The sequence below is a fragment of the Coturnix japonica genome, chromosome 16 (genome assembly GCF_054131305.1).
Source record: "Coturnix japonica strain WE chromosome 16, WE-NBRP24, whole genome shotgun sequence".
Taxonomy (NCBI): Eukaryota; Metazoa; Chordata; class Aves; order Galliformes; family Phasianidae; genus Coturnix; species Coturnix japonica.
The window spans coordinates 3,040,105-3,066,091 of record NC_140678.1 but is presented as its reverse complement, the minus strand read 5'-3'; the positions used below and the strand labels follow the sequence as shown (position 1 = coordinate 3,066,091).

General features: G+C 55.0%; 4 protein-coding genes across 9 annotated transcripts in view; 2 read left to right on the top strand and 2 right to left on the bottom strand.

Annotated features, from left to right (window-relative positions):
• ELL (elongation factor for RNA polymerase II) overlaps positions 1–16,803 on the bottom strand; it is a 29,390-nt gene extending 12,587 nt beyond the window's left edge. Inside the window, exons 1-4 of one of the 2 annotated variants that reach the window (XM_015886572.3) lie at positions 16,660–16,803; positions 3,863–3,910; positions 1,167–1,288; positions 753–916 (exon numbers count right to left, since the gene is read on the bottom strand). In XM_015886572.3, coding sequence (XP_015742058.2) covers positions 753–916; positions 1,167–1,288; positions 3,863–3,910; positions 16,660–16,794 — 469 coding nt within the window. In that variant the 5' untranslated portion in view covers positions 16,795–16,803. Of the gene's footprint in view, positions 1–752; positions 917–1,166; positions 1,289–3,862; positions 3,911–15,316; positions 16,569–16,659 lie in introns of those variants that run through there. The other variant, XM_085517831.1, reaches the window with a different exon arrangement.
• A 497-nt stretch (positions 16,804–17,300) lies between these two features.
• Positions 17,301–24,204, bottom strand: FKBP8 (FKBP prolyl isomerase 8). Of its 4 annotated transcripts, none has more exons than XM_015886725.3 (9): positions 22,555–24,204; positions 21,829–22,133; positions 21,526–21,695; positions 21,306–21,394; positions 20,981–21,198; positions 20,734–20,906; positions 20,563–20,640; positions 18,455–18,592; positions 17,301–18,021 (listed from the first exon to the last, which is right to left on the bottom strand). In XM_015886725.3, the coding sequence occupies exons 1-9, from the start codon at positions 23,091–23,093 to the stop codon at positions 17,935–17,937; spliced, it is 1,797 nt and encodes a 598-aa protein (XP_015742211.2). In that variant the 5' UTR covers positions 23,094–24,204; the 3' UTR covers positions 17,301–17,934. The 4 variants fall into 4 exon arrangements, with proteins under 4 accessions (XP_015742211.2, XP_085373950.1, XP_015742208.2 ...); XM_085517824.1 differs by having other exon boundaries at positions 22,676–22,811; XM_015886722.3 differs by lacking the exon at positions 22,555–24,204 and adding an exon at positions 22,407–22,548.
• Positions 23,224–24,011, top strand: KXD1 (KxDL motif containing 1). The gene is made up of 3 exons (XM_085517955.1): positions 23,224–23,348; positions 23,445–23,491; positions 23,776–24,011. Exons 1-3 carry the CDS (start codon positions 23,224–23,226, stop codon positions 24,009–24,011), a joined length of 408 nt encoding a protein of 135 aa, XP_085374081.1.
• Positions 24,205–24,888: 684 nt separating the features above from the next.
• Positions 24,889–25,910, top strand: UBA52 (ubiquitin A-52 residue ribosomal protein fusion product 1). 2 transcript variants are annotated; one of them, XM_015886711.3, is made up of 5 exons: positions 24,889–24,918; positions 25,117–25,235; positions 25,313–25,399; positions 25,532–25,634; positions 25,767–25,910. In XM_015886711.3, exons 2-5 carry the CDS (start codon positions 25,133–25,135, stop codon positions 25,858–25,860), a joined length of 387 nt encoding a protein of 128 aa, XP_015742197.2. In that variant the 5' UTR covers positions 24,889–24,918; positions 25,117–25,132; the 3' UTR covers positions 25,861–25,910. The 2 variants fall into 2 exon arrangements, with proteins under 2 accessions (XP_015742197.2, XP_085373955.1); XM_085517829.1 differs by having other exon boundaries at positions 24,898–24,943.
• The last annotated feature ends 77 nt before the right edge of the window (positions 25,911–25,987 follow it).

Genomic DNA, 25,987 nt, shown 5'->3' with positions numbered 1-25,987 from the left:
CCTCTGGGAAGCAATGTGCTCTGAGAATCTTCTGAGCCCAACTTCAGCCACTTACTGTAATGTCCTCGGATGTAAGCTAAACAAAGCAGTCCTCTCGTCTACAGGAAATCAATGCATTTCCTTCCCGATTACTATCTTATTTCTCAGTTTTGAGCACTTGGCAGATAAAACAATGAGTCAGGGTCAGCTCTGCTTGCTGCAAGGCACCATTCTCAGCACAGGCATCCCCTGCAACAGGACAGCACGCAGCTCCCATGGGCCTGGAGGAGCTGGGCTCTGCACACAGCTGATCACATACACCCTGATTTTAAGGCCAGGCTGAGGTTAAGCAGAGAGCAGAGCCCAGCGCTGGGTCTCCATGGGCTCCTTCTGGAGCTCGCTGATAACTCACTACACTTTTGTTCTCTCTGTAGAGATTCCTCCCTTTGCTGGCACCGTAAGGTGGCTCCTCTGAGGCTGCAGCCAGCAGCTCTAATTGGGTCTCCTGGCTGACGACCACAACAGCGCTGCAGTGTCACTTCCTTGGTGACAGAACCACACCGGGGTGACCTCAGAGCCAAGCAGGTTCGAGTGCAGATGGAAACCATCAAGAAGTCGCAGTGCAAGGAGGCCAACACTGCCATTCACAGACACCCCTATGGCACCACCAGATGTTGGTGGAAGATGTTCACAGCTCGGTCATGGCAGCAAAGAGAACACGAGCACAACCTCAGGGGCAGCGAGGACAGCCCCCACATCGAGGTGCTGCTTACCTACATATCTGCCCCCAGGCTTGATGACAATGGCACTCCGGCTGCGTGTCTCCTCCTCCGCCTGCGCCATGCTCTGCCGTGCCTTCTGGTACGAGTCGTCTGTGGCACACACGGTGATCTTATCCTGTATGCTCCCCAGGCAATCCAGGTGGATGTTGCCATTGCTGCAAAAGAAAGGCAGTGCAGAAGATGCTCCCATGGCTGCAGACAGCTGAGGTTGAGCTAAGTAACAACAGGAGGGTGAGGAGAGATAAGCCTGGTTCTTCTGCTCACCCAAATACACACAGCCTGATTACAAAGACTCCAAAAACAAAAACTGCTCTAAGTTCTGTTCAGGTTCGTTAGGGAAACAATGCCACAAAAGATAAAGGTAAGCAATGGCTGGTTGGCTGGAGTTTTTGCTGTGTCACTCACCTGGATACGTACTGCTGGATACAGTCGAAGCTGCCTTGGGGGCTGTCCTTGCCAATGTTGGAAAGATAGAACGTGAAAGTCCGCACTTCGGTCGGGCGGTCCGGCCTGGGAATGGCGATGTGCTGCGAGGATGGAGAAAAGCTGGGTCACCGCACTGCCACAAAAGCCCATTTACTGGCAATGAGTGTGCTCTGATCCAACCTGAGGAGTGCAGATGGAGTACAGCACAGGAGACAGCAAAGTGCGGGCTGAGGAGAAGCTGCAAGCAGGATTTGAGTCACGGTGCAGGAGTGAGAAGGTAAGAAAGGAGGCAGGGATGGAGAGATGAGTGGAAAGCAGGACAGAGGTAGGAACTGGCAGCTCACTGCCCTTCAAAACAGAGCCTACAATCATCTTTTTCTAGGAATCTGACCCAATTCTATTGATTCAGGCTTAAAACAGGCTCGCAATCCCTGTTTATGTTCAATTTAAAACATTGGAGACCTGTTTCTTTAGACTTAGTGATCCAGCACTAAGCACAGCACAGGCACTGTGCAGCACCCTGCTCCTTTTTTAAAGGGATTATAATTCCACAACGAGATTTCATGGCTCACAGTGGTGTGTGACATGGCTGCTAAATTAAATATTTAATCAAGCATCAAGTGTGCTCCGCAGCACCTGCACTGCGCTCCTCCCCCGGCTCTGCTCTGCAAACTGAGGCCTCAAATACAGATCCACAAAGGAGAGATCTGCAGTACGAGATGCACAGTGATCTGTATTAATGTGTGCTCTGAGAGTGGGGATGGACCTGGCGCAAGGCTGGGCTCACTGAACCCCATAGCACCAACCTCTGACCCCCCAGTGGGGGCAACAAACCCTTCTACCCCCAGCAGAAGGTGCACGCACACAGCTCTGGTTGTTCTGCATGCTGTGCCCACAGCCAAGAGGAGCAAACAGAGCTGCACATGGCAGTTTGCAAAGCAAAGCCTGGAGGATGTGTGCAGACCACAGCACTGCTGCAGCAATGCCTTGACTGCCCTGGTGCTGCTTCTGAAGATCTATGAGAGCTGCCTGGGCACGGAGATGTGCAGCGTATGCAAAGCGGCCGTTATCGAGGAATTATTTTTAGCTGAACCAGAAGGTTTCTCGAGCCACCACAGCAGCACAAGAGGCTGCTTGGAGGGAGCCCTAATTTTGGTGCAGTCGTACACCAGTAACCATGGGCGCTTAAAAATAGCTCCAGCGCAGATGTGACTCGCGTTTCTTCTTTCAAGTAATATTCATCTGTGTACAGCTCATTCTGAATGGCAATTTCACCTTCCTCTATTTAGACCGACACGAGTTCATCCCAAGAAAGAGGAGAAACGTCACATTTTCCGCTCACGTCGGGCTGAGAGAGCCGTGCCCAATAGTTTACAGGAGCACCCACGTCACTGGAGTGTTTCTGAGCCCCCTCCTCTGCTTCCCCCCATGTGAACACCTGCACATCTGATCAACCTTATCCCTCATTCTCTATGGGCTTTTATAGAAACACCTTCAGCCCTCCTCACTGAGCTGTGTGCCCTCCCCGGATCCTTTCTGCAGCCCTCCCCTGGATGTGCTCCCACTGTATCCCATGCTGAGGACTCCCCACCTGGAGGAGCAGACCCCTTCCCAACCTGCACTGCTGTGGGTACAGCCCAAGGTACAGTTGGGTCTTCCACAAATGGAAATGTTTTAATGCCATCAGCTGAATTTGAGAACTCAATCAATGCTGTTATCTTCACAGCCCATAGGTGAGCAGTCATACAGTCCTGATGCAGGCAGGCACTCTGCTTAGAGCCAGATGGTGACACAGCTGCCAGTCCCCCATCAGCACCGTAAAAATCATAACATGGGGACAAAGGGTTCTTCCTGACAGCTCCAGCTGAAGCGCAATGCACAGCTCTACCTTTGGCCTCTATGCGACAGCGCAATTAATTCACCTGCTGATGAGGAGCTGGGGGAGCACCGAGGTGTTGCTCTGTGAGCAGAGGGCTCAGGGACTCCACCCCCTTGTTTTGGTGCTGTTTTCACTCACCTCCCCATGAGGATGCCCCATTCCCAGCACTGCTCAGGTTGGTGGCAATCCCAGCAGTGGGGCCGTGTGAGTCCTCTCACTGATTTCACCACGATGTTCCCTTCGAGGAGGATGAAGGAAACAGAAGGTACGGGCAGAGCTCAGGTAACTGTGCACACACAGGTTGGTCACTTGCTTGCAGTTCTCCCACACCATGTTCTGCTGGAGCAGCACCTGCCTGACACATGGGCAAGGAGGAACTGCCTGATTTCAATGCCTGCAGAGCTCAAGCACACCTGAAACTTCCACTGGGCCACCACAAAAGCACCTTTTACTCACAGCTGCCTTCGCATCCAGAAAACAAACCTTACATTCCCTCTCCTTACACTGAGCACCTGAAGTTAACGCATAATAATAAATCACTTTTTCAAACCATAGGATGGCTCAAGGTCAGAAGGCACCTTGGAGTCCATCCAGCCCCAAGCTTATAGAGCACTGCATGGTGAGCAGCATTGGCTCTGGGTGAGCAGCTCTGAGCTGCACAGCCACCACCTGCAGATATCAGAGCACATGCAGGAGCAGGACAGACAGAGTGGGACAGACAGACAAGGACTGCTCAGATCTACTGCAAAAGCAAAAGCGGTGTGTGCTTCCCCAGGCGGCCCCTGGGCTGACTTACCCCTTGGCTTCCTTGAAACTGGATGACGGGTTTTGAAGTCACAGTATCCTACAAAAACAAATGAAAGAAGAATTAGGAAAGCACAAGGCTCAGCCGGCTGCTGTCGAACAAGTCAGCTGGATTTTCCACCTATGCTTTTGTTTTTTTTAAAGAACGAGGCTGAGAAATAAATGTTGGGAAAATGCAGAATCAGCAGAAGTGGAGGATTGTACCCATAAGAGGGATGAGAGCACGATGCCATCAGCTCCAAGCACTGCTCTCAGCCACGGACCATCAGAGAAATGGATGCTCTGAGATGGTTCCCTCCCGGTCCCCAACCCACTCCTCCGGCACAGAACAGAGCGCTGCGTGTCCTCAGTGCTTATGCAAGTTTTGAGTTAAACAGTGGATGTTTGAGGGGAAAATTTATGACAGCTGGGAGAATGCATGAGGCCAATTTTTTCCAGCAGAATGCTGGCAATTGGATGTGGAAGCAAACGGAGGCTCTGCTGCTCTGCCCTGCAGCATCCCCTCTGCTGCTCCAAACTCAGCCAGGCGCAGCTCCTCGGTCCTCCTGCAGCACACGCTGTGCCTGAGTCAATACACCATAGGAAATCTGGGTTCCAAAAAGCCTGAAAAAGGATCTTGTCGAGTTAATTACAGATGGGGGAAGGCCTGCAATTAATTCTGGAGGATTACTTAAGTGTAATAGAAGGGGAACACAGAGCACAGACGTAGAACGTGGCACTGAGAGCAACTGCACGCTGTTACATGGATGAGGGTCAGCTATAGTTACAGAACTTACACATCCCCTAATCTCTGTATGGGCCAAGTTAAAGAAGAAGAAAATAAATCAGCATTCCTGCAAGTTAGGGAGCAAACTGCAGCTCTGCTTTACTGCTGTAACTCCTGAAGCACTGCTTGCCACTTCTTAGAATGGGTCTAAGACAGCAGGTCAACCTTCCTCCCACCTTCCCATAAGGGAAACCTGCATCCCTGTGCCTCCTTCCTGCAGCTGCCTCTGCACTGCTCCATCCAGGAGCAGCACTCAGAACACCCAACTGCTGCACTGACATGTGCAAAGAGACACAGCTCGGGTGCTGCTCCAGGCACGGGATGCACGTGGCACTGCAGTCCTGAGGCCAAGCAAGCAGCTGGACACCTCCCATTTCTTCAGGGAAACACAGATGATTAAAGAATCCTCTGTTTCGAGAAGTTCTGTTCTGCACTTACTGGAATTTGTACTGGAGGCAGCACTGCACGGGAAGTGTTGGCCTATACTTAGTACCAGTGTATTTGTCCATTTCCTCCAATGTCAGGGAGCAAACAGAGCAAACGAGAGCTCACCCCTGTTTATTTTGGAACAAGGGGACGGTTTGCAGAACACGGAGCTTCATGCAAACAGTTCAAGTTAGTACCAGGAACACCAATAAACAGACACCCTGAATATTCCTTCCTCCCATCACATCTATCACTTAAAGAACCACGGTGTCTTCCTGCAGATCAATCCACACCTCCACCAGTGCCACCCAGCAGCGCCAATGGAAGGGGAGGGCACCAACAGCTGCAGATGGATGGAGTCTGCTGAGATGTGAGCTACAAATCCCCATCATCATGCTGTCCTCTGTAAACCTAAGTACAAAGCCTCCCAGACCTTCTTACAGACTGGATTTGCTGTTTCAATGCAAGGAACGCAAACAGGTGCAGACCACAAAGCACCTCCAGATAGGAGCACAATGCAGCGCAAGTGGTAATAAGGTGATAAAGATCTTTGATGTCAGCCAAAGCTCCAGGCCGGACGTCTCCAAGTTCCAATTGCTGGGCTGCAGAACAACACTGCCCATGGTTGAGTAATACTACGCACCACGGCAGCACCAGCATCACTTCCTCAGTGGTTTAAACTTTTCAGGTTCAAAAGGTTCAGAAGCCACGAGTGCCCCTATAAGACAGTGAGTTGTGTGCAGAGCCACTGTGCAAAGCAGTGGCACACAGCACATGGCTGCTCAGCAGGCAGCACTGCAGCACTACAACACCAAAAAGAAGAGCTACATGTCCGTGCCATTTAGGTAGTGCCTTCCAGAAGGAAATTAAAGAGGCCCAGTTCCTTGGAGAAGTAATTAGAAGTGTTTCTGCCTGCTGCTCGCTCTGCTTGCAGGCAATAGAACCCCATTTCTGCAGTGCTGTGAGCACAGTCACCACTCAAACAACATACGCATGGTCTGCAAAGGCTTTCCCTAGCAAGTGCTCCAGCTCAACAAGCAGCTTCATGGAACAAAGGAGGAAGGCCCAGAAAAGCACACTCCAGTAAACCCTAAACGGACAATTGGGATGCAATGGGCCATCCCCAGATGGGGATGCAAGCTTTGCTTTTCCAGACAAATGAGCTGGGCCATGCAGAGAACCTCAGAACGGTTCTCCACTGGGTTCAAGCAGGAAAGGGAACACGCAGTGAGAAACAGGCACCAATGGGAGACAGCAGTGTGACACTGAACTCCTGACTCACCTCTGGGCTCCAGGTAGAGCTGCCCTGGTGGGACACACACCCCAGTAACACTGCTCCTCCCCTGGTGTGCTGTGCTGCTGCCTCCCCATTGCTCTCCTGGGCGCTCAGGGAGACCTGCTCGTTAGGGCTGAGGAGAAGCAATCATCAAAGCACCGACTCTTAGAGCGCCCAGGATCATTATCTGCACTGTAATCATTACAGCCTCCCACCAATTTCACTGCTAACGAGATGGGGCACCCAGCGATGCTGTGCTGTCAGGAGGCGGATGGTCAACTCCCACCTCTCCAAAGGTGCACAGATCAGAGGGGAAAAAAGAACGTTTGCATCCCCATACAATTTTCCCATACAGAGCACAGCTGATGGTGGTAATCAAGCAGATACCCTCAAGTAAACATACAGCTATTGCAAAACAGCCACCCCAACACAGCAAGCTGCTCCCGTGCCAGAACCCAGGAGCTCACTGATACCACTGCTGAGTCTCTCCTGAAAAGAGAAGCTCCCTTTATTGCAGCGCAGTGCTGCAGCCACGGGGCACTGCTGCTCTTCCAGGAAGGTTCTTGCTGCTGTGACCCAGAGCAAAAGCAGCAGATAAAGTTGGGAAAGCACTCAACAAGTCGAAACAGCACTTCCCAAAGCACAAAGATAGCGCTGCGTTGGCAAAGCTGTGGTGAAAGATTGAGCACAGAACTGGAAATGGGTCTCGTTGTCACCCACAAGCTGAAATGCCCCTTTATGAGAAGCCTGAAGTCACTGCTCAGCTGGGAGAAAAGGATTCCAAATGAAATACCAACACAGAAGTGCAGTGGGCTCCAACAGCCCAGACAGGAAAACAGAAAGGTAAATAGCAGTATTTCTGAGTGTGGGCACAGGAGAGCAAACCCTGCACATCAATGTTATGAAGTGCTGCTTTCAATAAGAAACAGCACTGTGCAGAGGATCGCTGCATGCAGCAGCCACCCAGCACTGCTCAGAGCTCCAGAATTGCACACAGCTGCAATAACAGCAACACAGCCCTGCCTGCTCCTGCTGCAGAGCCTTACTGGAGCCATCAGATGATCTGCTTCAATTGGGAAAGGGCTGAAATAAAACCCAACCAAAACAACTGGCAGCAGGAAACTGAATCATCCTCAATTCTCAACTCTGCAAAAGGTGAACAGGCAGCTTTCCCTGAAGGCTTTACTTAACAGCTGCGTGAGCCAAGACTCATTACAGGGCTTTAGATTCCCTGTTCCTTACATTTCAGGAGCCGTCCCCTTGCAGAAGATGCCATGAAAGATTTCTATGTAGGAAGGATGGAGGCTGGCTGGCTGCTCGCTACATCTGCAGACAATGGGCAGCTCTGAGAAGGAAGCAAAAAGATCCTGGACATCCTAAGGAAAGCACTTTGGGCACTGTCACCTCCCCAAGTGTGTGGCTCAGAGCACAGCTCTGCCCTGCACTGCACACAGCTTTTAGAGCAGCAGGAGAGGAACAAAGATAGAATGAACAGCACGTTAAGGATGGGCCAACAACTTCACTCACCATTCTGGAAAGCTCTGAGACATCAGGGAAGGCAGAGTTATAAAGCCCAACCTTGAAGCTATGCTGAAAGGTAAGAATTTGTTTAAATGCCATTTATTCCAGAACGCCAAAGTATTCCAAGGTGATCAGCCAGCTCCAAACCTGCCTGAGAGAAAGGAATAGGGGCAGCCCTGAGCTACACAGCAGGTTCTGCTGAGCACCACCCCAATGGCAGCCTCAGAAAAGCACCAAATGGGTACGGCCAGAGAGGACACAGTTAAAACCAAATACTTGAAGATACTTCCAATATGCCCTTAACTCTGTGATCCTATGAGAGCCAGTGGATGCCCACCATGGTGGCATATCCCATAGCAGAGACACACCAGGAGCACAGCTGTGTGTGCAGGGTCAGCCTCCGCTTCTGAGAGCGCGTGGGTACGGCAGGAGAGCTGCTGGCTTCTGAGAACAGGGGATCTGCTGTCAGACACCTGCACTGCTTTGCATAACGAGAAACCAAAACCTCATTATGGCACTGAAAGCGAGGGATGAGCACTGCGTGGAGATGTAGGGATGCGCTGCCCCGTGAACTGCCCCCTGTGAGCATCACACTGCACTGAGAGCAGCATTAGCAGGTTGCAAGGAACAGGAGTCTGCTTCTGTGATTGCAAGAGGCACGGCAGCCTGGCAGTGCAGAACCTGGCAGCACCGAGCCATAAAGAGGAGCAGCTCTCTCCGAAGGGCAGCCGTGACGGCAGCGCTCCGCGCCGCACTTATCGCATGGGGTAAACAGTGATGGCTGCTGGTTAATGAACAACGCTGCCCCGAGGCCGCCCTGTAACGAGCTGTGCTCCACTGCAATCTGCTACAGAAAATACAGTGCTTCCAACCCAGCGCTCTGCTTACGAAAGTGTCATTTATTTTAGGATGTATTAAGACACCGGGGCTGATTCACTTGGAGATGCGCACAGAAGATGGCTTAGGCGAGTTTCTGAAGCACCAGGGTGATCCTTATCTGCCACGTGGCTTTGCTGCTTTTCTTGCAAGAGAAAAATATAGAAAGGCAATTTAGAGCTCAGATTGACTAACTGGTCCGGGACAGATCTCACCCAGCACACACAATGCTGACTGCAGGAAAAACAAGCCCGAACCGGCCCGCTCCTCGTGCCCAACTGCGTCCCATTGACACTATGAGGGCAGCATCACTGCTGCTCTGCCCAGCTTCTGCTTCAGACATTCCTCATAGAGACAGATCCGGCCACGGATGGGCCCTGGGCAGCCTGAAATGGGGGGGACACTCAGCCCATGGCAGGGATAGGGCTGGGGATCTATAAGATCCTTCCAACCCAACCATACTGTGATTCTATGGTTGTATGATGGTCAAGGACCCTTCCAACCCAACCACTCCATGGCTCCATGATCATCAATGACCCCACCAATCAAACCATTCTCTGATCTGTGATAGAACGAGCAACAAAGCACTCACAAGGGACAGTTTTTTCCCACCAAAGGGATTCTATCCCCAAGATCTCCAGCTGCATTAACAAACCCACGGCGGTGCAGCCCCACATCTCCATGCCCTCCTGCCTTATAGGTGCAGGGGCAGACAGGGCTGGAGGTTCTCCCTCTGCTGCGGAGGCACAGAACCTGCTCTGTTTCAGCTGCGTCTCTATTTGCTCTGCCAGGGTGGCTTGGAACAAACCTGCTCCAAAAATAAAGCAACAAACAGTGAAAGAAAGAGCATACCCTTCCCAAATCCACCCCTAAAATACAGTAGAATTAAGTAAGAAATCTGATGTGTCTTCGCTCCCATCCAGGACAGTTGTGAAGGTTCAAGTTACAACAAATCCTGAAAACAAGCATGGGAAAAAAAGGAAAGTTCAGATAAGAACAGCAAAAACACATCAGTGCTGCTGCCAAGCAGGCAGAGGCTGAGCCACAACACACCTCACCTGCAGGGAGATGGAACAGATGGCAGCATGGTCACAGTGCAGGGCAGCAGAGGAAATGCTCTGCATGGCAACGCAGGGAGCACTTCTTGTGCCTTCCCTATGGGTTATGAACAAAGTCTTTGTTACATTCAGAACCGTTTCCAAATCATGCTCCGGAAAAATAATGTTTGCCATTGGTTTTAATCACCGTTACGTTCCACGTCAACTGAAGTGCGTATCTGAAGCAGATTTAAGATATCCCATTTACTTTTATAAAGGGCAAGCGTGCCTTGCTTGTCCTGTTATTACTTCCCCCTTCCTATTGCTGCATTTCTGGAGATGAAAGCACAGCTGTGTGCTGCAGAGCTGCTGCTGTGCTCCAGGCTGAGCACTCAGTGCATGGCTGCATCCTCCTCCTCTGCTTCCTTATGGGATATGGATGATGCACCCATGGTACACAGTGACATAGGATGCATGCAGACCTCACTGGCTGTTCCATGTAACCACAGTTCTTTTCGTGCTGAACCAATACAGACAGGGCACAGCAATGGGACCAGCAGTGCCCAGAGCTTTGCCAACAGACCGCACTCCACAAAAGAAATTGGCCAGCTGAGCTCCTACGCACTGCTTAAGAAACTATTTATGGGAGCACAAGAAGTTCTTAATTCTGCAGGCAGGCAGAGCAGAGGTCACGGTTCGGCTCGGAAGCCCCAGCAGGTGCTGCATGCATTCAACCCCCAGCCCCATGCACTGCTGGAGCTGAGCACAACCCTAGTGCTGCCAGCAGGGCCCAAATAGAGCAGAGCCCCAATAGAGCAGAGCCCCAGGGCTGTGCCCCAGCACAGCTCCCATTGCCCCCAGCTCTGCTCTGAGCCATGCACTGAGCTGTGCTGCACTGTATGTCCCAGGTGATGCACACAGCCTGCCCTTGGTTCCATGTACCCAGGCTGGGACAGCTGGCTTCCCAACTCCATCCCTCATTCCAAACCCTGAACCCTGGGTGCCATGGAACAGCAGGGCTGGCTTGGTGAGGACACAGGGATGCACGGAGCAGCCAGAAGCACAGCCCTGTGCTCTGCATGCTGCACGGCCCCTGTTCCTGATTCAGAGGCACTTAAGCCTTTGACATTTCAAGGCAGCGAGCGGCAGCAGTTAATTACAAGCTGTGAACATGATTTCTTTCACCCATCCATCCATAACTCACGTCACTGTACACCAGGAGCTCCGCTTTCTGAAGCAAATACACACAGCCCAGCTGAGCCTCGGGCATCACACGGAGCTGTAAGGGCTCAGGACCACAACCCAAATACATGCAAACACAGCAGAGTGGCTCACTGCAAAGCACAGTCACTGCAATCTGTTACAGGCTGCTTCCATCCCCCCAAACACCCCAATCTATGTGGATTAGAAGGTTTTTAATTCCTACAGGGAGCATTTATTGCAGGTTTTGTTGCTCGCTGCACAGTCTTCCTGCAGAGGAACCATAGAGAGCCCAGCACATCCATAGGGGTTCTACAAGGAGAGTGGAAAGCAGCAGCACAGAGCTTATAAAGCCAAGTATATTCTATCAGATCCTGCATTGCTCTCTTTATAGGAACCATAGAAGACAGCAGCACGGCCCACTTCACTTTCTCATAGAAACCAGGAGCCAAAAACAACTGAAATCAGTGCCGGAGCTGGAGAGGTAGAGCACAGCACACACAAACAGCCAGTCTAGACACTGAAATGTGGAAACATGATTCAAAGAACCACAACTGGCACGTCACGTATCGATCGCAGCCCATCACAGAACGGGTCCTGGGTGAGTAAGAATAGAGAAGGAAGATTAAATTAAGAGTCTTTCACACTCTGGTTTTAGAAATATATGGATCCTTTGGGCACAATGACACGGACCAAGTGGTGTTTCTTCCATCCTGCCGGGCTTGGAAGGAACACATGTGGATAAATGGGCTTCATGTGGTGCTGGTGGCACCAAGGGACCAAATGGGGAGGCCCAGGTTTCCAGGGGAGCTCCAGGAGGAGCCTTCTCCCAGGTATAAGGGTTAACAGCACCGGCCTCACAGCACAGCAGCACACGGTGACCTCTTTTTGAGTTAAACAAATGCCGGTTTCTTTAAATTAAAGAGGCACCGATCCAATGTAAAGAAAGGAGGGACCAAGTGCACGGAGCTGTGCTTTTCCAGGCTGCCTCCTGGCCAGAGCAGGGCAGGGAGGTGGGCACAATGCACAGCACAGGGTGCTGCACAGGGGCTCTCGGGCCCTTCAGAATTGCAGTTGTTGAGAAAATAAAGTCAGAAGGCAGCGCTGGGTTACCATGGGAGGCACAAGTTACCTTTGCGTACACTGCAGGTTTCTAAGCAATGCCTGAGCTACTACAGAAAACTCTTCTTATCAGCAAATCCAAGCTCCTATCCTGGATAATGCATCTAGGTCAGACACGGCATCACAGGAGCACAGCGCTGGCGATGCCTCTGTATGGAATATCAGCATCAGGTGCTTCATTTCATTGGAAGAAGAAGTTCCCTTCACATCAAGGCTCCTCCAGAAGCAGCATTCACCCTCATTGCTTACAAGGAACCCAGCTCACCCCTTGTGTCACACAGCAGCCGTGCACCCACCCCAGCCCTGCAGCCATCCCAACGCACCCCATTGTGCACGAGCAGCAAAACCACCCCGTCAGCCAAAACCTATTCTCCTCCCGTGGATTAGCTGGCACAGCCCAGCAGGGCAGTGACGCATGCAGACGGCCTCTTCCCATTTTTCAACACGCACAAACACCGGGGATTTGGAGATGCTTCGCAAGTTCACGTTCTTAAGTTACACACAGCACTGAGCGGGCTGTGGATGTGTTTAGTAGCTCACATGTCCCTTCAGCACTGAGACCTCAATGCTTTTCCAAGCAAACCCCATAATTCACCCCCCCCCCAGCAGTCAGCACGGTGCAAAGTGAGTGATTTCAACAGCCCCGTGTCGTGCCAAGCAGCTCTGACACAACCCACGGAACAGGACAGAGCACTCTGTGCTGCCCCACAGCCCAGCAGCACCCGCATGGCCCCAGCCCCACACAGCCCTGAGCTCACATCTCAGCACAGGGCCCTGCACAGGTGAGACAACACGACAGCTGCCATAGAAACAACAGCCTGCATCCCCACCTGCTTCAGTTCAGTCTGAAAACAGTGAGAAAGGGAGCTGAAAGGGAGCACAGGTTGAGTCTTGCTGGGCAATGAATGCAAGCACCCAGCCCAGCTGCTGGATCCATTGATCCCAGTGCCAAAATGCTCCTGTTCCATGCCTTAAAGAAAAACACCTTCATAGAAACCAGAGGGGATCGACATCAACTTTGCTCCCCCCGGGGATTGTTAGAAAGCAGCAAGTTACCAAAAGGCCAAAGTGAAGCTCTTTGATTAATCCCATCCTTGTAAGGTGAGAAAAAACAGAACGTGACCCCAAAAAAAGGGGGAAAAAAGCACCCTCAGCTCCAAAGGTTCTGCCCCAAAGTTCCTGTTTTCCTTTGGCACGTCACCAATTAGAAGGAGTGCTGCAGCCTGCTGCCACTGGTAGAAAAAAGCCCAGGATAATGGCTTTATAATTTGCCACTGAATCCCATAGCAACTGTACGTCACGTTGGATGTAAATTACAGACGGTTCTTTCCCGTGCAATTTGAAAACTATAGAGATGAATCTGTAATTTGAGCAGATCTAAACGTTGTTCTGGTCGAGAGGAAAAAAGCTGCCCTAAATAATTGAAAGGAAACCACCACGGGCCAAAACATTCCTTGGGAACCATGGGAAGCGTCTCCCATCCCATCCCATCCCATCCCATCCCATCCCATCCCATCCCTCAGCTGGGAGCTGTGGGTCAATGCTGAGCTCGGCACGTCCCAGCCCATTTCTGCTGATGGCTGAAGTGCAGCACAGTTTCCTTCCCCAACCTCCTCCGGGCTGATTCACTCGCTCATGTCACCGGTCTCATGTTCCCGATGTCGTAACAGCTTCAATTCTGACGGACGACAGCATCGGTGAGTTAATAAGACAGGAAAAAACAGGTTATGGGAGAGGAGGGATGATGCAGAAAGCACAGAGATAACTCCGTGAGCTGTGATTCAGAAGGAGCAGGCTGCTGTCGCAGGTGTCAGACAGAGAGCACTGCCCTATGGAGCCTTCATTTTGTAGTTTGGGCTTTAAGCACAACAGCCTGACCCCGAAAACTGGCTCTGGAGGAGTTATTTTAACACTGCAAAGGATCTGCTTTGGGAAACAGCCTCAGCCACACCATCCTATGGGGAAGGAAGGGGACGTGGGGAGCCCCAGCAGCAGAGCACAGATCCAACACTGCTGGGTTCAGAGTGTGGGGCAGAACTGGGGTCAGCTCAGCCCCACTGAGTATCTGTGCACCTGCTAAAGCTCAGCCAGCAACAGGAATACAGAGCCATCACAGCAAGTGTATAACAGGGAGATAATGCCCCTTTTTATCACATTGCAACCCACGGTGTGAGTGCTGCTCCTCAAACCACAGCCATTTTCTGATAAATATGGGAAATTCCCACCGGGGAAGTTCCAGGAATAGTCAGCAGCTTTGCACGGCCCCAGCACTGCTGGCTGCGATGGCACACGCCGACCACATGCAGCACGTGGGTCTGTGTGCAGTGCTCAACCCAAATCTACCCACCCAGAACTGAATGAAGTTGGGGGCAAAAAGCAAAGGATGAGAGCTGTGTGCTGACGGGTACCTGGGTGTATTGATGGGGTGACACCACAGCTGTCCAAACCACATGGAGTGAGAAGGATGAGAGCCAAAGTAAAGGGGGAAAAGCAGGGCAGGGGCTCAGCAGACCCTGGCAGAGCAGAGGGGACACGAGGCACACGGGGAGGCCCAGCAGAGCCTGGACCCATCCATTGCTTTGCTAACACAGTTGAGCCAATGCAGAGTGCATTCCTTGGAGAGCTGAGCGTTGTTTTAGGCTGTGGGACAAGGCCGGCTCCATCTCACAGCAGCACACAGCCTGGCCTGGGCCACGTTACCAATGCTCAGCCTTCACTGCACAGCTCAGCAGGCAGAGACTTGGGGAGGTGTGAGCAGGTGATGCAGGTTCTGCTCCTTCCATGCAAGCACTGCACCCCACACTATGTCCAGAGACAGAAAGTGAGCAGATCCCAGCAGCTAAAAGGGACCAACACCATTCTCCATCAGCCTTCCACACCAACCCAAAGGGGGAGACCCAACATGGCGATCACTTTGGGCTCACGCAGCCCCAATGCATCACCCTTAGGCCAAGAACAACTCAACCAAACGAAGCCAAGTCCCTGGGCATCACATTGACACACCACCCTGCTGCAGGAACAGGTCAGGCTGCACCCAAGGAGCTGCAGGAGCACCTGAGCAGTGCTTGCTACCGTGCCACCATCACGGGATGCACCTTGCTTCAAACCACGCACAACCCTGAATAAATTCCTTCCATGGAGCAGAATTAAATCACAGCCCAGAGCTGCAAACAGCCACCCCGGGTGTGCCAACACCACTGCCCCATCCATGGGGTAACTCACCAGGCCAAGGCAGTGCGTGCACTCAGAGCCACTAATTGCTGCGTTATTCACTGCACAAACAGCGCTGCCGTCCCTCCCTGCTCTGCAGCTCCGGCTGCTGCTGCTGCTCCTTTGGGTGGCGGGGAAGGAAGCAAAGTTCATTAGTGGCCGATGGCCACCAAACAGCGTTTGGAAAATAAACACCACTATTCACGGCGCCGAGACCCAGAATAGCTTCCCAAAATACTGAGTGCAGCTGCCCGGAGCCTTCCTACTCACCCTGCCCCCTAAAGGAAAAGACCTTCCCGATACACAGGCCTCATTTTCTTTCCTTTTTAACATATAGAAGTATGTATTTTGCAAGAGAAAAACCAATCGAAAGCCTCAGCCTATCCAAGGCCCCTTCTGCTGCCGCTGCCTTCTCATAAGGCCGATAAGAGCTCATTAAAAGACGGGTTGATAAAGCCTTGGAACAGTAATTACGTCCGTCCTCGCACGGATGGTTGCCCAACGCTGGGCTGTGATGTAACCCACACCCGACATTAAAAATAGTGTTGTGACAACATATGGTTTATCCTACAGAGCTGACGGAGCGGTGGGTTCCGGCTGGAGGGGAAGGTGAAAGACGGCACCGAGACGCAGAGAAAAGGGGGGGGGGAAAGAACGAGAGAGGATGAGAGGACAGAGATGGGACCGGGATGGGGTGATGGGGGGGTTGGGGTGATGGGGGGGTTGGGGGCAGAGCTCAGCACAGACAGCGAGGAATGGCGATGTGCGGCCCCAGCAAGAGCCGGGGGGCGGCGGGGGACCCCCAAGACATGAAGAGGGAGAAGGACCCCACGGCTCCATAGACACGGGGGGAGGGAGGGGGGACCTGCGCTGCCCGGTGTCACGTAGCTGGGGGGAGGGGAAGCGGCTGCACGGTCACTTATGGAGGAGGGACGCCGCCACCCCCGTCACTCCACGGCCATTTACATGGGGGGGGGAAGCGACAGCTCAGCCCTCACACCCCCCCATGTCTTCCCCGGTCACCCCAGGGGGGCACACGGTGCCTCCCGACCCCAAAGGTGAGGAATCCCCCCCATACAGCCGGGAGGGGACACAGGGATCCCCCATAGCCCCAACAGGAATCATGAGCCCCCCCTCAATCCGAGGTGTAACCGAAGGGCACATCCAGCCCCCCCCACCCCACGGCCTTCAAGCCATAAAAACCGGGCCTGGCCCTACAACCAGAGCCGGCCCCACACGGAACCGAGCCGGGCCTCCACAGAACCACCCCCCCCCCACACACACACAGCCCCACCGCGGGGCTCCAGGCCCCCCCAAAGGCCTCGTGCTTCGGCCGTGCCCCCCCAGCCCCTCACCTTACACGCCTGGTAGCTCTCGAAGGCTCGCAGGGCGCTCTCCGTCAGCTTGACGTGGAACACGGAGATGCGGGTGCCGCGGCCCAGCCGGCCGCAGGACAGCCCGTACCCGCGCTCCGCCTGCAGCGCCGCCATCTTGGGACCGTCTCCCCCTCCGCGCCTGGGCCGCCGGGGCCTCCGCCGGAGCCACGCCCCCCTTATGAATTATTCATGAGGCGTTCTAAGGGGGCGGAGCTATGTTTGGCCCCGCCTATTCGTAGAGCCTGTTGCTGGGGTAAGGAGGTGGGCAGAGCGCGTTCTTATTGGTCGAGCTTCACGGGGCGAGGCGGAGGATTGGATGATAAAAGGGAAGGGGGTGGGGATATGCAAATTAAAAGGGCGCGGGGCATGGCGGGAAGGGGGGTTTGGGGAGAACATAGGGGGACTCGGGGGCTTCACATCCCCCCCCAACCCCTCAACCCCCCCCACCATCCCATATTATATGGGCACAGACTGGGTTGGGTACAGCCTGTGGGTACACAGCCCCCAACCCACTAATGGACCCCCCCCAGGTGCAGCCCCCACGTGTGTGACCCCCCCATCCCTGTGCTGCTCCCCATGCTGTCATTGCATCCCATGGTGTGACGAACCAGGCCCGGCCGTGCACCAATTGTCCTTTATTGGGATTTCACAGTCGGTTTTGGGGTGGGGGGGGACAGTGCATCCAAGTACATCCAGCCCCCATAGGAGCAGAGCTGACAGCGGGGCTGGGGGGAGCTGCAGGGCAGGAGGGGACCCCCAGTATCAGCCATGATGGCGCTTCTCTGCGTGTCCATTGCTCCGTGGGGTTCTTTGGCTTTCTATGGGCATTGCACGCTCTGATGGGGAGCAGGGCAGAGCTGGGCTCCCTGACAGCCCCCCCAGCTCGGGGGGAATCTCATTGCACGTGCCCCAAACACCCTGTGTCCCTTACAGAGGGCTCACATCCATCCAGCTGCCTCCAGCAGTGCCAGGCTTTGCTGTGTCCTCCCCAGGACAGTCACTGCGTGCAGCACTCCCAGCTCAGGCTGCCCCTGATGCATTCAGGGTTGCGGGGTTTCTGCTTTACCTGCGGCTTTGTCCCCAACAGGACGAGGTGTGGGGGTGCTGGGTGATGGTCAGGGGAGGGGGGATGTGGTACCACCTGCCAGGAGAGCATCTATGAGTCCACAGGGAGCAATGAGGGGAGCGGAGCCCCATGGACACCCCAGGCAGGAGCGAGGCACATCCCAGAGCCGGGCTCCCCACCGCTGCTCCTCAGTTCCTTGCTGCGATGACAACAGATAGAGCCACCCCACCCAGAGCGATGGCTGTCGCACCAAAGAGCCACTTCCAGGGGATGGTCTGAAAAGGAGAGATGTTGGCAATGTGACGGGATGCCCCTCAGCTGGGACACGCAGCTCTGCCTGCTGGCACGGGGCCGTGGGGCAGAGCACGGCTCCTGACACGCATCTGAGATAACACAGCCCAAAAAGGCAAGTGCTGCGTTGGCTCTGCCAGGCACATCTAAGGGGACAGCATGTGCTGCCCAGCTGACAGCGCTTTCCACCTGCACAACCAGCTGAGAGCAAAGTCCACAGCCTCCAGCTGCCACGGCCAGGCAGAGAGGCAGCAGCAGCAGCACCGCTATCAGCAATTTCCTGGCCCTCAGCCTGGGGTGGTTCACTGCCGCAGCACCCTGCCCAGGAGCAGCACCACACTGGCCCTATGGGATGAATCCCCCTTGCAGACCCCAAAGCTCTGCCACCCCTCTCTGTTTGCCAGTCCCAGCCCTTACCCAGGTCAGCTTGTCCTTGCACTTCACCGGGGTGCTGCTGGCGCTGGGATTCCCAAGCATCTTCCTGTACATCTCTGTCTCCACTGTCTTCTGGTCCGCGTGCTTCTTCACCAGCTTTGAGAGCTCGGCATGGATGGTCTGGGGAGCAGAGTGCAGCACAGTGGTTATCAAACCCAGGGTACAGGGGAGGGGATAGGAACCACAGTGCAGATAACAGCAGACTGGGGCCCCTCTGGCCCCACAGGAGCTGATGGCTTGATCCTGCCCCACTGCCCCACATGGAGGAGCTGCACCAGGCTGGCACATTGCTTCCTGCCTGCTCAGGACCCTCAGAACCTTCATCATCCCTCTGGATCCTGCCAAACTCTCCTACAGATGCAGTTCTGAGCTCTAAGCATTCCCCATCCCTTCCATCTACCAAAGCTCCTCCTTGCTGGCAGCCTGTTCCCTGTGGAAGTGACATGAAGGAACAGCTGCTGACAGTGTGCAGAGGAGCCTGAAGCTGATGGCAGCATCAGGATTTTCTCCTTTAATCGAAGCAGAAAAGTTTCTGCCTCGGGGACAGACCAGCCAGAGCTCTATCACATTTCTATCTGAAAATAGGCTGGGTAAGAAGGCTTACACCAAACCTGGTCTGAAGCCAGACTATGGCAAACCCTGGATGTCCTTCTGCATCCTGCACTATTAGACATGCTCTGTGGTGGAGGGCTGATATCCCCAGCCTGCAGTGGCAGCAACACAGCGGTGCCACAGCTGTGCTGTGCCCTCTGCTGGGGATGCTGTGCTGCAGGCAGCTCTGATGCTGCCCCAAAGCACCAGCACAGCGAGCAGCCAGGGCACCTCCAAGCCATGGCACCTGCAAACGCACCCCAGCACCTTGCTGGGTTTGGTGCTTTGATGTAGAACAAACAGCATCTCCATAAAGGTGAACCTCCAAGGGGTTAGAAAGGGACGTGAAGGTCTGCACCAGTGAGGAGGTGCCGGCAGCACCAGACAACCAGGTTTTCTCATCCAAAGGCAGGTGGAGCTGATCATTTCTTGAGTCTGTTTTCACCACCAGTAGTCGTAGCTGTGACTCACCACTGTGTGTTTAAAGCTGCACTGCCACATCCCTGCGAATCCCAGCAAGCAGCTGGAAAGGCCAATCATTTCTTTGTGGTTTCATTGGTAACGTCACTGCCAGGCAGTTTGATTTTTGCTCCTTTTCAATTAAAAGCTTCACCCAGATGGGCTGATGAGCTGCAGCCCTGCCAGCAGCAATGACATGAAGGACAAGCAGGGAGAGCATCCCTCATCCCTGTAGTCCCAGTTCTGCTCCTCTACCTCTTACAAGCAGCCCAAGTGCTACTTTGAGATCCCATATACCCTTCCTCATGAGGGCTCTCACACCACAAGGTACCTGGGAGCTCTGAAGGATACTGAGCACCTGCAGGGCCTCATGCTGCCCATGACCTTCAGGCACCAGGGAACACGAGGTGAACTGTGATGTTTTGATGGAATGCCCACAAAGAGGCGGATAAAACCGAGAAGCCAATGAAGGAGCAATGCCCCCACTGCAGGCAGCACCTCCCCTGCTGCTCCCAGCCCTGCTTTTGCTGGAGCCACTTCATGGCACTGCTGAGGCTTTTGACTTCCCTGAGGCTTCAGTCCTGCAGCTGATCATTAACTAACAGGAAATTCCTGACCCAGAGATTGCTCCGGCCTGGGTGCTGGACTGAGGCTTGGGTTTGCTGGGGCCACCCAATGAATCACACTGCAGGCTGCTGAGTGAGATGACAAGGACTTGCTCTGCCTCGCTTCTCACAGCAATGGCACAAGCCACCAGGGAAGCCAGACCGTGCAGGCAGAGCTGCTGAAGCAGAGATGGGCTGGCAGAGATCCCTGCTACCACAAGGGCCAAAGGGCAAAAAGAGAGTCTTGCAACATGGAGATAAGGAACCCACGAGCTCAGCCACGTTCAGGTATTGCAGCACCAGGTGCTGGCAGTTGGTACACCACCCCACGGCTGCCCTGGCCACACACAAAGGAGACTGGTGACAGCTATGGGGTACACTGAGATTTGTAGGAACACAGCCACAAGGACAGAGCCATGAGAACACCCAGCCTACCTTGTTTGAAGGCTCCAGCTTCAAAGCTGCCTTTAGGATGGGGATGGCCTCTCTGTACTCGCCCTGCTGGGCCAGGACCTGGAAGATGAGGTGGGGGTTGAGGGAGGTGACTGAGGTCTGGTCCCTGCGCCTCCCCAGCCCTGCTGAAGTGCAGGGATGGCAGCAGCTCACCTTGCCCTTCCGGAAAAGTGCCTTGATGTTCCCTGGCTGGTGCTCCAGAACAAGGTTACAGGACTTCAGGGCCGCCTCATAATGGTCCAGTTTAAGCTGAGAGGCTGCCAGATTGTTGAGACATTTCACCTTCACGTCCAGCAGCTCAGCCTCCTCATCCGGGGTGAAATCAACTGCAAAGACCCCAGAGGTGAGTTACAACAGGAAGGAAGCACAGGCAGCCCTCGCTCACAGCAGAAAGGGGTACCTTTGGAACTGGAGCCAATGACTTTGAGAGCGATGTCATAGGAATTGATGGCCAACACATAATCTGCCTGCTGGTAGTAGAAGTTACCTCGCTCCCGCTTGCGGTTGGCCATGTCTATCTTTTCCTTCCCACTGAGCAGCTCCAGGTCAGGTGCATCCCGAGCCTCCAGCAGCTCGACCTCCAGCGTGAGGGCTGCGTTGGGTGGGATGTCAGGGCTCCTGCAGTGGCACAAAGCTGTGATCAGGCCGTGGTAGTGGGGACTGGGGATAGGTGTCATAACCCTGTTTGGGCCCACCCTGTTCCGTTCCACACTCTCCATGCTCACCTGCCCTGTGCACCATAGCAATACTTGGCATCTGATGTAATCAAAGCAGTTTCTCTCATCTCCATAAGCTGTACACAGAGGTCCAGAGCCTACAGGGAGCAATGTTGCAGGAGAAGATGAACAAATGGACCAACCCTGACTCCAACAAGGACATTGCCAACCCCATGTCTCCCCCCAGGGTGAAGTTGCACACATCAGAGCGGCTTCCTCCAAGCCCCACCTGCAATACATCACAGTCTCCCAGGGTAAAGGTGAGGCTGGGGTTCTCCTCCACCACAGTGCCATCGTCCAGTGTGGCCCTCAGACGGACAGTCACCTCCTGGCCTTTGTGGGGGCGGCTCTCCACCCCCTGACCTGGCACGAGTGTCTTCTTCTTAAGCAAACCACTCCCTGGGCCAAGAGAAGCCAGAGGTGGTCAGCCCATAGTAGGGAAGGGGAGAACCACACTCCCAACCCAACCTCAGCCTCCGTGGTCGCCAAAGCATCTTGGGAATGCCCTGCTGCCCTCCTGCCCTGCTCTCACCCAAGACATCGAGCCACTCCTGGGGGTCCTCAGCTGCTTCCCCTGGGCCTTGCTCTGCGGACTGGGCGTCCTCCTGCAGCGGTCCCCGTGCCCGTCCCACGTCCTCCAGCGGCGGCGGCTCGCTCAGATCATCCTCGTCCTCCTCCAGAACCTCGAAATCCTCCATACTGTCCAGCTGAGCGGAGCAGGCTGCGGCCGATTCCGGGCTGGGCGGTTCGGTGCCGCTGCCCGCCCGGCCGGGGGAGCCGCTGCTCGTCTCCTCTCCGCTGGAAGCCATGGCGGCAGAGCAGGGAGAGAGTAGCGACCTGCGGGAGATACAAACAGCAAACTGCGGACACCGCGATGAGGCGTCTAACAGCACCGGAGCGACTCGGGCTCGCACAGCGCCCTTCCGCCGGGGCCGGCCCGGGGAGGCCCCACTCACCGGTTCCGGCCCCTGGAAGCCCCGCCCCGCGCCCCTCTCCTCCACCACGTGCTTTTCTCCCGCGCGCGCGCCCGCCGGGGGGTCCCCCCGTCACGTTCCCGCCACGCGCGGGGACTCCCCTGGCAACGGCCGCGCGCCCCCCGCTCCCACCTACCCGCCAACCCGCGCCCGCTGGCCCCGCCCCCGCGCTCCCATTGGGCCGCTGCCTCCCGCCCCCCTCAGCCCATTGGGTGACGCCGACGTTCCTCATCGGCGCGTCAAGAACGGCGCGCCGCGGTCTTAAAGGGGCCGCAGCACCGAACCTGCTCCGAGGGTCCGGAACCCCAACCGGGCCGGTGTCCCCGCCGCCCGTCACCTCGGTAGCTCTCGGTGCACCGCCTCTAACTGCTGTGGGTGCTGGAGGCCCACGGAGCTTTCCCGGACCTCTCAATCCCTGCGAGGTCGGTCCATCGCACAGAACAGCCCCGGGTTCGTTTTCCGGTACCGGGACAGACCCGGTCCCTTCACTAGACCCAATCGCCACCACTTCCGGCCCGGCGCCGTGACGCACACGCGCGGTGACGCCACGGGGTCGCGCTCGACGTGACCCCGCACCCGGAAGCGAGGAGCGGCCGCCGGTTCCTCTCCCGTCATGTGAAGGGAGACGGAAAAGGAGCGGCCCCGGTGCTGCCGAGGGACGGACGGAGACACCGAGTCCGGGTTTGGGGGGGGGTTCCGTTACCGGGCACTGCAGGAGCCGGGGATCCCTTAGAGGCAGCGGTGCGATGGAGCCCACGGCCTCGCGGGTGTTCTGCGGGCGGGTGCTGGGCATGGTGAACACCGAGGATGTGAACGCGATCATCCAGGCTCAGAAGAACATGTGAGTCCCGGGGGGGTCCCGTGAGCGGGGGCAGCCCCCGGTGCACTCATATAACACCGGGAATTGCTGCTCCCCCCCCCGCAGGTTGGATCGTTTTGAGAAGACGAACGAGATGCTGCTCAACTTCAACAACCTGTCGAGCATCCGAATGCAGCAGATGAACGAGCGCTTCCTGCACCACACCAAGACGTTGGTGGAGATGAAGAAGGATCTCGACAGCATCTTCCGTCGGATCCGGTAGGAAGAGCTGGGAGGGGATGGTGTGAGGGACCCCAAGGATGGAAGGGGTCTGTGTGTGTGTCCAGCTGTGAACGTGGCTCTCTCCTCCTGCAGGGCGCTGAAGGGGAAGCTGGCCAAGCAGTACCCGGAGGCTTTCAGCAGTGAGTGCTTCCTCAGGTTCTTCTTCCTTCGTCAAGGTTCCCCCTCCTCACAATGTGCCTTCAATGGGGAATCGGGGCCTTTGGGACTGCCAGCATGCAGCTGCTGTGTTAACAATCCAATGCATTGTGTAGGAAATCACAAAGCCACAAATACAGTGGGGTCTGATTTTGTTGATTACAATTGTTGATTAAAATCCTTCTGCCAGAGCTTGGCCGGCCTTGCAGTGCATCGTGTTGCTGTTTGTAGCTACAACAGTTATTAACATCTACATCTTCCTTTCCAGACATACACGAATCTCCTATTCTAGAAGACGATGACGACTTCGACCCGGTTCCGAAGAGCACGACGACCACCATTGCTACCTCTGAGCAGAGCACCGAGTCCTGCGACACCAGCCCCGACATCATCTCACCCACCACGAGTCAGGATTTCGAGGATCTATCACAGGGCCAATACGATTTACCAGCTGTGAATGGACAGAGTCTGACAGACGAAGACACCACCAACGACCTGGACTAAGGCACAGCGCTCTGCCCCATCCCCAGGGCCTCCATGAACTCTCTATCTTGTATTTATATTAGTGTGTTCCTTTGGTGATTTCTTTTTGGGATGAGATGGCTGAGTGAAGAAGGGGGTGATGGGTCCCTCGTGCTGCCTTTGTAGAGCAAACCCTGCAACTTTGTGTTGGGCAAATGAGTAAAATGAGGATTTGAAAAGCCTCCTGTCCTTATTTGTGTGTGACTTAGAAGAGTCAGAGGTGGATGTGAGCCAGCAACGCGGCCTTACAGCTTGAATCCTGAGCATCCAAAGCAGCGTGGTCAGGTCAGGGAGGGGAATCTGATCTTCTGCTTTGATGAGACCTCACCTGGAACGCTGCATCCAGGTGTGGAGTCCTCAGTGCAGGAGATACATGGAGCTGGTGGAGAATGACTGTCACAATGATGGGCTGAGATGGAACGGCTGCATTACAAGGGCAGGCTGTGAGCTGGGGGCTGGAGAAGGGGCTGGGGAGGGCTGAGAACAGACTTTATCTTCCTATGGGGCTGTAGGGGAGAATGGGGCTGTAAGGGAGAATGGGGCTGTAGGAAATAATGGGGTGGTAGGGAAGAATGGGGCTCTCTTCATCAGGGTCTATTGTGGAAGGGAAAAACCCAATGGCTTCATATGAAAGGAGATTCTATCTGGATAGAAAGGAGTGTTTGACCATTGGGCTGCACAGCGCTGACACGGTGTCTATGGGCTGCACATAGAGGTGATATGTGATGTGTGTGGGATGAAGGAAGTGGAGCAGAACCGAACCGGGCCGGTACCGAGGGCTGGTACCGCACTGCGGCTGCGCAGGGTGGGAGGGTGAGGAGGGGGGGGTTCGGATGTGACGTCTGGACGGGCGGGTTCCGGTTCCGCCCTCTCTTCTCCCATCAGCGCGGTGCGTGCGGCGGGTCGGGCCGCGTGTGCGAGCGGGGATTGGGGCGGGGGGGGGGCGGTACCGAGCGGTACCGGGCGGGACTCGGAACCGAGCCCGGCCCTGGAGCTTGTGGGGTGTCAGGGTGGTGGTGGTGGGAGCCGCTGTGGGGCTCGGCCTTGTGGGGTGACGCGGTTGTCGTTCCCCCCCCCCTTTATCCAGGCGGAGCGGTGCCAACATGCAGATCTTCGTGAAGACGCTGACGGGGAAAACCATCACGTTGGAGGTGGAACCCAATGACACCATCGAGAACGTCAAGGCCAAGATCCAGGATAAGGAAGGTGCGCTCAGGAGCCCCCCCTTTATACCCCCCTTATACCCCCCCCTGTACCGCCCCGTTAACGGTTGGACCCCGCAGGGATCCCCCCCGACCAGCAGCGCCTGATCTTCGCGGGGAAGCAGCTGGAGGATGGACGCACACTCGCTGATTACAACATCCAGAAAGGTGCCGATATTGGGCCCCATTGGGTCCATGATGGGGTCCATGGTTTGGGGGGGGGGGGTCCGTACTTTGGGGTGGGGGGGGTCCATGGTTTGGGGTGATTTCGGCTGTTTCTGATGTTTTTATTCCTTTTAGAGTCCACCCTGCACCTGGTGCTGCGTCTGCGTGGTGGCATCATCGAGCCATCCCTGCGCCAGCTGGCTCAGAAATACAACTGTGATAAGATGATCTGCCGCAAGTATGGCCCGAATCAGCCCAATTCTACCCCGTCCTGTGCCACCCATACACTGGGATCCATCAGTATCGGCTTTACCCCCCCCAATGATATATATGATATATATGATATATGATATACTCTGTTCCCTTCCAGGTGCTACGCTCGCCTCCATCCCCGTGCTGTCAACTGCCGCAAGAAGAAATGCGGCCACACCAACAACCTGCGCCCCAAGAAGAAGGTCAAGTAGAGCAGCTCTGCTCCACGCTGTGCTCTCCTAATAAAGCAAATGCCTTCAAACCCTGTCCTGTTGTTTGTACCCATATGGGGGGGTTAAACGAGGCTGCAGCGCTGTGTGCTGGGGGGGGGGGTCGCGG